The 12,885-nt window shown below is 42.9% G+C and overlaps 1 protein-coding gene across 3 annotated transcripts in view; it reads left to right on the top strand.

Annotated features, from left to right (window-relative positions):
- Positions 1–4,834, top strand: part of NCOA2 (nuclear receptor coactivator 2) — a 293,779-nt gene extending 288,945 nt beyond the window's left edge. For all 3 annotated transcript variants that reach the window (XM_075063071.1, XM_032794449.2, XM_075063070.1), the window contains one exon: positions 1,072–4,834. In XM_075063071.1, the coding sequence (XP_074919172.1) occupies positions 1,072–1,083 (12 nt within the window). In that variant the 3' untranslated portion in view covers positions 1,084–4,834. The remainder of the gene's footprint in view (positions 1–1,071) is intronic.
- Positions 4,835–12,885: the final 8,051 nt, after the last annotated feature.

Below are 12,885 nucleotides of genomic sequence, written 5' to 3'. Positions count from 1 at the left end.
TGACACTCTCACTAGACTCTGCAGATCTTCATTCTGCGATCAGCCCTCTCCATTCCTATGTGCTGTGAGCTGCAGTGAAATAGTTAACAATATTGACATTTAAATTATTGTAGCTGGCTATTTGTGTTAATACCCTGTTGTTTCAGACTCTCTGCAAGTTTGGGCAAACATCACAGCACCACTTTGCACATATTTAATGTTTTCATTGTTTTCTTCAAAACATAAGGGATAGCTGGGATCCCTCTCCCTAAAAAAAGGGTAGCAGGCCACTGAATGGGCACAACCAGGCCCAATTTGAGCCCTGCTTACTATGCCAGGCTATTGAATCCGAAGAAGCCCTGAACTCTGTGCCTTGCTAGTTGAAACCTTTCCTTTCTCTCACTCCTTTTTTATTAATTTTATAACACTTTTTAAAAGTGAAACATCAAGAAAATTGTGAATAAAGGATCTGGTTACAACCACAGATTTCAGATTTGAGAGAAACTCTCATTAAACAACCTTGCTATTCACAGTCTCCAACTATTGGGTGATCTTAGTGATCATGAGGCCTGCATTCTTTAGACAAATCCGAATGATTTAAGGATGTGGTCTAACTTGCAACTCCCATTGCCTTCACTGACAGTTCTGCCTGCACTCACCTGAAAGATCAAAGACCATTCGGTATCAGCACACACACATGAAATGCCTTGCTTTGTCAACCTAAATCAAATCTGTACGGACAGATTTTCAAAGCTGGCCACCTAATTTTCCATCTGTCTCTGTGTGTGTATGTGCGTGTGTCCGTGGGCGCATAAACAGAGATTTAGCCACAGTCCAGCAAAGCTCTTAAGCCTTTGCATAACTTTAAGCCTGTGAAAACTCCTATTGGTTCCAATAGGTTTAACATACATTTCAATGATGTTTGAACCCAGCTTGGAGTTTGTATATTTTGACTGAGTTTTGTACAGGTGGTTGGTATTTTTAAATGCTTCATATGTGTATAATGCCTAGTATTCTTGACTGTCTTCTCACTATCTATGATGCACTTGGAGATAATTCATTGAGGTCTGTTTCCTTTTCCTATTTTTTCAGAAATATTGCTGACCTTGACAGTTACTGGTTGCTCCTTTCTTCAGCTGTCTGGGCTCACCAGCCCAAAACACTTACCAGTTTGAAGACCTGCATCTATTCGTTTTGACCCAACTGACCTGCCAAGCCAGTTCCACTGGAGCGAGCTCAGCTAAACACTGCAGACAGGATTCAGCTCTGCCTTCCAGAGTGGAGTCAAAACATTGTTGCTGGAAGAGCAGCCTCTTCTCTGACAGTCTGAAGCTAGCGTACAGACAATTGCTCAGTCTGTTCACTGCATTCACCTTAGTGCAACTTAGATCTCTCCTGCGAAGTAAATGTTGACAGGCAATTTTCATAAACCATGTCAGATTGAATGTATTTAAATGTATGTATTTAAGGAAAAACAACCATGCTCTTGTTCTGTTCCTGTTTAGTTCTAGACCTTGGTTTCTTGCTTTTTGTTTTCCCTGGCTACTCAGTCTCGTGCAAAGGATTCAATTCCATCTGCAAATCAGTGTTTTGAACTAAGGCCTGCATTTTGGGGTTGGGAGTGGGTTGGACGTTAGTGAGTGGTGTGGGCAATGTATGGGGAATAAACAGCTAATCGGTTTGATTTAGGAAAAGATAGAAAAGCTGGACCTTTGTAGAAAACTATACAGATCAATTTTGAATGGGTTTAAAGTTATAAAACTGGCTAAAAACATCTTATGAGAGGGCCGTTCAGTAGGGGCTTTTTTGGTGGTAGTTTAAAAAAAAAATTATAGTGCAAATCATTAATCCAAAAATATAAATGCATTATCTTATTATGGAATTAAATTCCTGCCTGCCTCTCCTGGCCCTCTTTTCCTTCTCCTCCTCTTCTAATAGGATAAAAGAACAGGTAAGCCCTTCATTTCCCAGGTGTGTTACCTGCAGTTTAGTCTGTACGTAACCAGTTGTTGAACAATGAATTCCAGTGAGAATGCATTTATTGGTGATGGTAGTGGCAGAATTGAGGCATAATATCAAAAAGAGCTAAAGGCACCTGTTTAAAATATGTTAATTTCCATTCCCCATCCGTTAGCTGGGAAAATAATAATTTGTTTAAAACTTAAGGCAGATATCACTACAGATTTACCATCATGCGTTTTTAATTCTTTTAAAGCAGTGTGGACTATGAGGAAGTTTTGTAAGGTACATAAAATCCACTTTGTATGTAAACAAGCAATAATTTAAGTTGAGAACTTAACTGTTTTAATTGTATAATTTTTTTGTGAGGTATACATGTTGTGGAGTTGATTCCAAATGAGGTACTTCAGTATTAAATTAGATATCTTCATAGCCGTGTGTGTCTCCTGAAAAAGTGTTTTGTAAAGGATCACAATGCCTTGATTAGACCTAATTTGTAGGCTTGAGACTTTTCAACTTGTGATTCTGCTCATAAAGTCATTAATCTAACCTATATTATATGCAGCCACTGTAGGAACCAATTCTTGATTTTTTGTATGTTTATATTCTTTCTTAATGAATCTTAGAGAAACTGTTACTGAACAAGCCACTGTTAAGGTGACTGTTTTTCTTGTCCACTGTGGTTGGAATAATCTTTTACTAAACTGACATCAGTTTCTGAGGACTTGAAATACCAAGAAATTGATGTTTTTGATCTCCTATTTCTCTCTTCTGACCCCCAATCCACACACTTTCTTATCTGAACTCAAATTTTTGATGTCCTTTAAAATGCAGTGCATTTTATAATATCTCATCAGCCATGCCTTTTGGGAGTGGAAGGTTTCTTTCCCTGTAATTTGATTGTTTATTTATGGTGGGGGTTAAAATGTACAAAGTATCTGTTGATATCTATACAAAGCCGAAGAAAGTATGTTAAAGATGATTTAAAAGAGTTGTTTCCCATGGAAGGATTTTCCTGAAAATCAAGGAAATCTGCGAATCCATTTGTTTCCCACTCAGAGGGACTCATAACACAGAGGGAAACAGCACTTTTCTGCAGTCACCATTTTGTATGTCAAATTCTAAAAGGAAATATTTAGTCAACTGAGCGGTCGTGTTTCGCTCTGGTGGAAAACTTTAAAGTAGCTGTCAGCCTGAGCTCCGTATTCTCGTTGATATGATGACATTTTTATTAAACATACATTGTATACCTGACCTTAAATTTATTTATATAAAAATTGTATAAATTAGTGGGACTTTAACGTCACTCAACACAAAATGTAAATGGGTTTTAAACTAATTTTGTTTGTATTGTATTCCTTTTCAATGCTCGACCTTTACTTCTTTCAATAGATTAATCTTTTTCACGGTGGACAAAATGAGTAGTTTAAATTTGTCCCTAGTCATAACAGATCTGCAAACCTTTATATTCAATTTGTGATTATGATACTTCATCTCCCATTACCATTTTAAAAGGAAGGCGATTATACCTACTACTTCGGCTCAGAATTAGGTTCTGGTGTTTTGAGTTTTTGACTAGCTAATTAAAAAGAAAAGTGAGTGAAGGAATCTTCAGATCATATTGATCACTGTAGAAACAAAAATAAATAGCCAAATCAGTTCCCTTCATTATCAGTATTTCTCATTCTGTACACAGTAAATTTGTTGGAGAAAGTGCTTGGATTTTGTTAAACAGAACAAATAATCAGTGTTCTACTTATATTACTAAATGTGAAAGGCACATAATGTGAAAAGTATACATACATAAACTTGGTCATATGACCCATTTAAGTGTTCATGTAATGTGGTAAGTTTAAAAAGTGAAGTGAGCTGTTTTGCTACAATGAATTAATTTGTACTCAAAGTTTAAAATTTTGTCCCATACCAATATCCTTTTTGGCCTGTATTAATTGAAAGCAATGTTTTTGCAGTTTATATAATGCATTTTTTAATATATGTTTTAAAATGGAGTTCGTATGGGCTTAACACATGAAATGGGTGGCACAGCTCCACTTGCAAAACCCAAAGATACACAATCAGTTTTGAAATGCAACTTAAGCCATTAATTGTTGGTGTGAATTTCAAGTTTTCTAGTATTTGTATGGTAGTATGCTGCCGAAGAGCAAAAGTATTCTCTGCACAAAAGAAAATTACTGTAGTGGCTTTGATTTTAATTAGAATTTTCTCCCTGGTGTTTCTTTGTAGACTAAAACAAAATCTTTTCAGTTTCTTACTACAGGTAAAGCTATGTGCAAGAACCTCAAAATGCTAAAATCTAGCATAATGCCTTAGATCGGTTTTTAAGTCTTGTATATTCCTACCTAGCTGTCTGATGTATTATATTTGTATAGTGAATTGTGTACAATTTTGGAATAAGTGTATCATCACTTACCTTTATGTTGCTGAATAGAGATGGACACATCTCTTCAAACATTTACTGTCATTTAATTTTTTTCCCCTTTTTGTCAGTTGTGGGTTTTATTTGTACAGTTCCTCATCAAGAGGCATCTGAGATGTGTGTATATGAAAAGATTATACAAGGGTAAAAATTAAGCAATATATAAACTAATGGTTCTTCAGGAGAAAGCTTACAGTGTTTCAGGTTGTGATTTATTTTCAAAGCGGAGTTGACTCTGAACATCACCTTGTTCACTTGCATTGATGTTTGTATTTCTAGTGTGAGCAGTTTATGCAAAGGTAGATATATTCAGAGAAATTTTAAATACATTTATGCAAGTTAATATTGCTTTGCTGATGCTATTTGCTTATTTGATGTTAAATAATGCTATTGTAAATAAAGAATTCTGTTGTTATTGCATCATTTAATAAATTTTAATGCCTTCGGGTTTTACATGGCTTTAGAGATTTCAACGTGTTTCTGTTGTGTCTTCATTTACTCAGATCTGTGTGTTGAATTTGAAATCACACAAGAGGATGGATCAATCTGTAATTTTTAAAAGGACAATGGTGGCTTTTTTCAGTTTAAGAATCTTTATTTTTAAATTTTCGAAGTAGTGGTCCAGAGGCCTGGATGGCTCATACCTGACAACAGGATTCAAATACTTTCCTAGAACAATGTTTTGAATCCTGTCGAGGTTGGGCTTGACTGAAAATCATTGCTTTTAAGTGGCCTATTTGAGATGAGCTCCTTATTGACATTTCTTCACATCACTGTTGGTAGTAACTGGGCACCCTGTTTGGCAGTTTCAACAGAGGCCAAGGATGAATGGCACGTAATTTTAACCAATAGAAGGGACCTTCCAGGAAGGGGTAAGACATACTTAGGGTGACCAGATGACAAGAACAAAATACTGCAACACATGTGGGAGCAGCCCCAGGCTCACCCCCGCTCACACCCCATGGGAGAAGAGGGATACAAAGCCTGAGGAAGCTGCGGGTCAGGGGTGCAGGGCCCTGGCTCCGGCTGCATCCCCACCATTGGTCGGGGGCTCACAGCCCCCACTCCAGCCCTGCTGCAAGCCACAGGTTAGGGGTGCATGGCCCCAGCCCCTCCCCACAGCCCATCTGCAGGCACAGGGCCCCAGCTGCAGCCCCACCGCTTACCTGGGGGAAGCACCTGGCAGGTTCCTCTGGCTCCTAAGGTCAGTGGCGGCCAGCGGGGTCTCCACATGCTGCACCTGCCACATGCACGGACTCCAGCTGCCATTGGGTGGACGCTGTGGGAGTGGGACTTACTTGGGGGCATGAGTAGCATGCAGCGCCCCAGGGTCAGGGGCACTCGGGGGGTCTGTGCCGTGTCTGCGTCCGCAGCTCTCATTGGCCACGATGGAGCCAACACTTGTGGTAAGTGCAGTACACAGAGACCCCCCAGCCACCCCTGTGCCTAAGGGCTGCAGGGTCCTGCCACCTGTCGTTTCCTGGGAGCCACCCCAAATAAGCACTGCTGGGACCCCAGGTGAGTACTCACCAGGGTACTCCTCCAGCCCTGAGCCAAAATATGAGGACAAATGACGTCCTGACTGTACATCAGTCGGGACATGGGACAAACATATTGGGACAGTCTCAATTTTATCGGGACGTCTGGTCACCCTAGGCATACTGGCAAGGCACTGAACTACCATTCCCCATGCTTTACCAAATATGCAAACTAAGACATTCTGTAGATAATTGGAGGTCCCTGTTTAGGACAAAAAACACAAAAGTCGAGTTCTGGACTGTCAAGATGTTCTATCAACTTTTTCTAGGAAAGAAGTGAGGAAAAAGTGGTTATTTTTATTAAACTAAAACGACCGTAAAAAGCTCAGAGTACTTAATATCTGAACAAGCAATGACATCCTTTCACTATTCATGTTGAAGTCCTTGTTTTGAACAAGACGCACCTTGCAATATTCTTGTCTTAGCTGGAACTATTCCTGCTATTATCCTCTAAAAGAAAACAGTTATGTTGGCTGTGTCATTTTATACAGTTTCAGAAGGAACTATGCCAAATATCTACACATCAAGGAATCACAGGATGCGGGGTATTATTTCTGAAGAGGATTTAGGAGAGAGAAATACACATCGACTTCATGTGTATCAATAGAAGAATTGACCCTCCCTCCCCCCGTTTGAACGTGATTTTGGAGAAGAACATGATTCATTGTTCAGTTAGAGTTCATTCATTCTAGAAGGAACCCAGATTTCTTGACAATAGTATTAGCTTTGAAAGCTGAGAAGTCTCAGCAACTGCCTTCCACCAATTTACAATGTACAAAAGCTGATAAAGGAGCGAATGATTTTTTTTTCCTTTGCAAACAAAGCATTAAACAAGAATTCATGAGACAAATAGGCATATTCTTATGTACACATCATATGCATGGGAATGATTGAAACCTAAATGCAATGAGGAAAATATACCCTCTCAGCTTTGATTCTTACAGTGCAAACTGCAAATCAAGTCGGACAGATCAGACTTTCCATCCTATTCAGGTTCTGCCACTCTTATTCATACTAATTAATACCTGGCTCTACAAGTAGTCTGACTTTCTAAAGATGTATTCACGTGGCATTGAAAAGGATGCTACAAGTGACCACCTAAATCCTGCCTGTTGTCTCTGAACCAAACTAGTAGAAGAAGGCTTGGTTTTATTACTTCCAGGCAAAATTATAAAAATATACTAAAGAAACACCTGCATGACACCAAACACACTCTTGAGTTCTAATCTGCCCTAACAGGCTATGATTAAAGCTGTAGCAGGTTATTTATCACAGATCCTAGTTATCGTAGAAACGTCCCTAGAGGTTGTAATGAGCTGGACTCTTAAAGCAATTCCTCATACAATGCATTACCGCTGAGACTATTTGCTTCTATTTGCTACTTCTCGTCTAAGCTACACCCTTTGCCCAAAAGGAGGAATGATCTTGTGGCCAAAGCACAATGAGAAGAGAGGGTCTGGATTCTATTCCGAACTCTGTCACAACTGTCGAGTGTGCTGTAGTCACGAACCCTCTGTATCTCAGTTTCCCCACCTATAAAATGAGAATAACAATATATATTTCCCTGCCTTATGAGATACTGTGAGACTTAATTTACTGATGTTTGTAAGGTGCTCTGAGGCCATGTCTATGCTACAGAGCCACCGCTACAGTGCTGCAGCTATGCCACCATAGCGCCGTACTGTAGACACTTCCTACATCCATCAATGCAGTTAATTTAGCTAGATAGGTGAAAGAATCCTTCCATCAACCTAGCTGTGGTCTGTACCGGCAGTTCAGACAATCTACTACGGTGCTTGGTGCAACGTTTTTCACAGCCTTGAGTGATCTAGCTAGGCGGATCTAATTTTTAGGTGTAGACCCAGCCTGAGCTTCCTACATGGCAGGTGGTATAGAAGTGAAAGTAGCATTATTCCTGACGTGCTCCCTGCTGGACAGAGAGGGGAGCAGCCCAACAAGAAGGGAGTCTAGAAGGCAGGACTGGATGGTTGGGTATCTGTTGTGGGTGGGTAATGATCATTCTTATGAAGCCAGCTCCACCCAAAGGCAAGAGCCAAAGGAATGTAGGTGTCACTGAGCAGGGTGTGTGTTTTGTGAACAACATTCTGAATAAAATGGTCTACATTAGCTACAACCCGTGTCTGGACTGTCCTTCATCTGCACACTAGAGACAAAAAATGTTTTTTTGGTAAAGGACATATTTCAGTAGCCGTTTCAGTAATAGAGCTAATAACATTTTCAATAAAGAGTCAGAATTTTTTTTAAAAGATTTAAAATAATTTATAAAACATTTTTCTTCCTAAAAAGGCCAATTTTTTCCTACAAAAAATTAATTGAAAAATGTTGACCAGCTCTAGTCTCTCTGAAATCAATGAGGTGACTCAAACAAAGAGAAACTACTCAAGTAAAATTTTTATGATTGGGTCCTATGAGACAAACTCTCAAATGTTTAGAAAGTTTTTTTTTTTTTAATTGTTTATATGCAAGTATTTGCAGACCAATTTAGCTGTTATAAAAATACTAATCTGAGGTGCATGTTTGAACCTGCACATAAAAAACCTGGCTTAAATTAAAAAAACACAAATAACAGGGCAAAATTTTAAAATCAAATTATTTAGATATTTAACTTTACAGCTAGATACTGTTACTGCCACTATTTTGAATTCAAGTAATGTTTGTAGTGTTATAAATCTACATTACACTGTACAATGTAACCTTCAGTCTATGGGGCTCTGATGAGCAAATGCTGTAAGATGGGGCCCTTAGATAAGATTAGTTCCTGCCCCAAACAGCACATAGTCTAGGGTCCCAGGATACATATGTGCCTGCTTTATTCACAAAGTAGCCTAACTGAACATGGTGGAGACACACACAAATAAACTCTACTTACATGCTTAAGTATTGTCAGGAGCAGGGTCTAAAGGCCCTATTCTGTTTCCATTGAATTCAGTGGGAAAATTCCCAATGAGTTCACTGGAAAGAGACTGAGCATCTCCTGGAAGGTGATGATTGCTCTCAAATCCTGCTTATATCAGCATTTGCGAGGAAGCCAGTGGCACCTAGTAAATGGAGGCACTGAATGAATAATACCGGAAGGAATGTTACTGTGCATAGGGCCCCTTTTAAAGCAATGGCCTAAATACACACTTAATAGGCCATTCCAGTCTCTTCAAAGATGAGTTGTTGGTTTTTTAAACTGTCTGAATATGTTTACTGTAGACACAAACTTCTGCCTGTGTAAAGGCCTCAGTACTCTGAATACCTATCGACCTTCTGTGAATGCCTTCACGTGGCTCCAAAGGAATCATTTGTCAGTTCTGCTCTCTATAGGAAGTTATGATTTTTTTATGTGGTGAATAATAATGAAAATTCTGAATGGCTCAAAACTCTTATACTGAAGGAACATTATATTGCTGCAAGCCCATTTAGAGGAAAAGCCCTGTACTGCCAAGCCCTCTGAACTGTGGATGTCATTACTACTTCTTGGAAAATTAAGGAAGCCGAATTAACTAAAGGTGCGAATTTGAAGTGTATTAGTTAAAACTTAAATTTCAAGCCCTTTTACCTATGGGCTGTTTCTTATTCTGTGTTTGTACAGCACCTAACACAATGGGTTGTGGCTCCAAAGTGCTACGATAGCACAAATAAATAATATAATTATAAAGTACATTAAAGCTCCAGGTGGACAGTCTAATTCACATGGGTGATGATAAAATGGACTACGGTCACTTAACTTCTGAATGATCGTGTCCACACAGGGGTTTAATGCACTTTAATTAAGGCACTTTCTATTCATGCCTGTAGTAAATGCAGCTTAACTGTCCTGAGGCCTGGTCAATACTTCAAAGTTAGGCCAATGTAAGTATGGCACTCGGGTGTGAAAAATTCAAGTCTGAGAGCCGTAGTTAAGCCAACGTAACCTCTGGTGTGGATGTGGCTAGTCAAGAGAAAAATTCTTCCATTTATCTGGCTGCCACCACTCAGAGAGAGTGCCTACAGCAGGGGTCAGCAACCTTTCAGAAGTGGTGTGCTGAGTCTTCATTTATTCACTTTAAGGTTTTGCGTGCCGGTAATACATTTTAATGTTTTTAGAAGGTCTCTTTCTGTAAGTCTGTATATTATATAACTAAATCAGGCTGTGCTGGGCTGGCGGCCAGGACCCCGGGCTGGCGGCGAGGACCCCAGACTGGCAGTAGGCTCAGCGGCTCAGCCCACTGGCACTCAGAGGTTCCATCCGCCAGCTCCTGCCAGCTGGGATCCCAGCGGCTGGACCCACTCAGCCTGCTGCCAGTCTGGGGTCCTGGCCCTGCCCACATACAGTGGGTACCTACCTTCTCCCTGGTTCTGGCCATTCTCTTCCTCTCTCTGCACTCAGCTGAGGGTATGGGTGCACTGAGCACAGGGCTGGAGGTGAAGAGTCTAGCCAGGAGCTAGAATGAGGGAGGGGGCTCAGGGTTGGGGCAGGAGGTTTGGGTGTGGGGGCACTTACCTGGGCAGTTCCCATTTGGTGTGAAAGGTGCAGGTGGGAATCCGGGGGTGCAGAAGCTCCCGTTTGGTGCTCGAGGTGGGGATGTGGGGAGGGCTGCGTATGTGGGGGGTGCAAGAGTCAGGGCAGAGGGCTGGGGGCATGTGAAGGGAGTGCAGGTGCCAGGGCGGGGGGGGGGCTGGGTATGCATGGGGGTGCCAGAGTCAGGGCTGGGGTCATGGGGGGGTGAAGGAGTTAAGCAGAGGGCTGGGTGTGTATGAGGGGGGTTACAGGGCTCAGGGATCCGGGCAGGGGCTGGGGGGTGTGTGGGGCTCAGGGCAGAGGGCTGGGTGTGTGTGAGGTGGGGTGAGGGCAGAGGGCTGGGGGTGTGTGGCGGGGGGTCAGGGTACGGGGCTGGAGGGGATATACCCCTGTTCCACCCACTCCCCCTTCCCCAAGGCCCTGACCCTGCTGCTTCTCTGCCTCTGCTGGGAGCAGCGAGCATGCTGACTCTGCTCCTTCTGGACCGCCTCCCTCGCAAAGGTCATCAGCTGCTCGGCAGGCAGGGTGGGAGGGACGAAGAGGCAGAGGAGGGGCAGGAACCCAGCACACTACAGGAAGAGGCAGGGGAGCTGGCAGGACCAAGCTTCTGCCCCCGCCCATTGCCCTTGCCCCCACGGTCGGGGGTGGAGGACAGAGGGTGGAGAAGAGCAGGCTGGGCAGGATTTTTAATGGCATGCTGCTTCCTACTGGGATTCCAGCAGGCATCAGTGTGCCATTAAAAATTGACTTGTGTGCCGTCTTTGGCAAACGTGCCATAGGTTGCTGATACCTGGCCTACACTGATGGAAAAAACCCTTCCCTCATAGGAAACGTCTACACTATGGTGCTACAGCCGCAGTGCCGTAGCTGTGCCTCTGTACTAGTGCCCGTAATGTAGACATGGTCTTAGTGTTCCCTTGTAGACAAGCCCTCTGTGTGTGTTGCAATACCTGAGCACTGGGGAGCAATGATGAAGGCTAAGATTTTATCTCAGTTATTTTTAGTAAAAGTCATGGACAGGTCATAGGCAATAAACAAACATTCAGAGAGTCAGTGACTTTACTAAAAATAACTGGGGAGGGGGTCAGGGCTAGGTTGGGGGAAGAATGGTATCCCATTGGGGGGCAGCACTCCCAGGCCAAGCCCTCTGCCATGGCGGAGGAACAGCCCTGGCTCCAACGGCCACAATGGGGGCACAGCCATGGAGGGTGCACAGCCCCTGCTCTGGAGCTGGCTGCAGCTGCAGCATAGGAGCATGGCTTCAACTGCAGCCCCCAACACAGCCTTGGAAAGCCATGAGGGGGGTGCACGGCCCCTGCCAAGCCTGGGAGGCCGTCAGGCTGGGGCTGCAGGGTCCTGGTTCCAGCCAGCCCAAAGCCATAGAAGTCACCGAAGTCCGGTAAAACCACAAAATCTGTGACTGCCATGACCTATGTGACTAAATCGTAGCCTTACCAATGATAATGTGGTAGCATTAACTCTGATTGGGGCCTCACTTTGGTCATGTAGTGTGTATCAGTTAATTCCCCTGGAAATGAAGATTGTCTCCTCCAAAATAGGCACTTGGTATGTGCAGTGCCTACCTGTAATGGTCTTGAACCCTGTATTATGGCTAAGAGCAATTTGGGTCAGTGAAATCTGGATGCACACAGTCACCGATCAGTCACTGAGCAAATCAAGGCCAAGGTAACTGATCACTTTGATTTGTGAATAAGAGAAACTATGAGAGTGGCTCTTGCTGAGGGCTGGGCTAACATCCCTCCAAGGCCAGTCTAGACATCCTGGCTTGGGCAGCACCTTGTTTTCTTGCCCAATAACAATGCTTTGTTTTTGGCATCGCACTGGGCAGGACTCCTGCTAAATGAGGCATTAACTTTCCCACCCCTAGTCTATTCTAAAAGGAAACCGCATTATATGCATACCATGGGAGTTGAAATGATTTCAGCAATCCCAGCCTCATGCGGGGGGACGGGGGGGGGGGAGGGGAGGCTGGGCCAGCCCTGTGTGGTGTCCCGTTTTCCCTTTGGGAAATATGGTCACCTGACATAAGGGAGTTGTAACTGCTTGAACAATCCCAGTATCTAAAGCAATCTAGATAGCAGGGAACAAAAACTATGTGTAGACAAGTCCTAACATGGGGTGACACTTGACCCTAACTAGGGGTATGGCTACACTTGAAACTTCAAAGCGCTGCTGTGGCAGTGCTGCCGCGGCAGCGCTTTGAAATGCAAGTATGGTTGCAGCGCCAGAGCTGGGAGAGAGCTCTCCCAGCGCTGCACGTACTCCACATCTTCATGGGGTTTAGTTGCAGCGCTGTTTACACTGACACTTTACAGCGCTGTATCTTGTAGCGCTCAGGGGGGTGTTTTTTCACACCCCTGAGCGAGAAAGTTGCAGCGCTGTAAAGCCCCAGTGTAGCCAAGGCCTAGGCCTGTCCAGATCTTTCTGATGGTCTAGATCAGTGG

Source organism: Chelonoidis abingdonii, chromosome 2, assembly GCF_003597395.2.
Source record: "Chelonoidis abingdonii isolate Lonesome George chromosome 2, CheloAbing_2.0, whole genome shotgun sequence".
NCBI classification, from domain to species: domain Eukaryota; kingdom Metazoa; phylum Chordata; order Testudines; family Testudinidae; genus Chelonoidis; species Chelonoidis abingdonii.
Note: the sequence above shows the minus strand (reverse complement) of the source record. Positions and strands in the feature narration are given on the sequence as shown.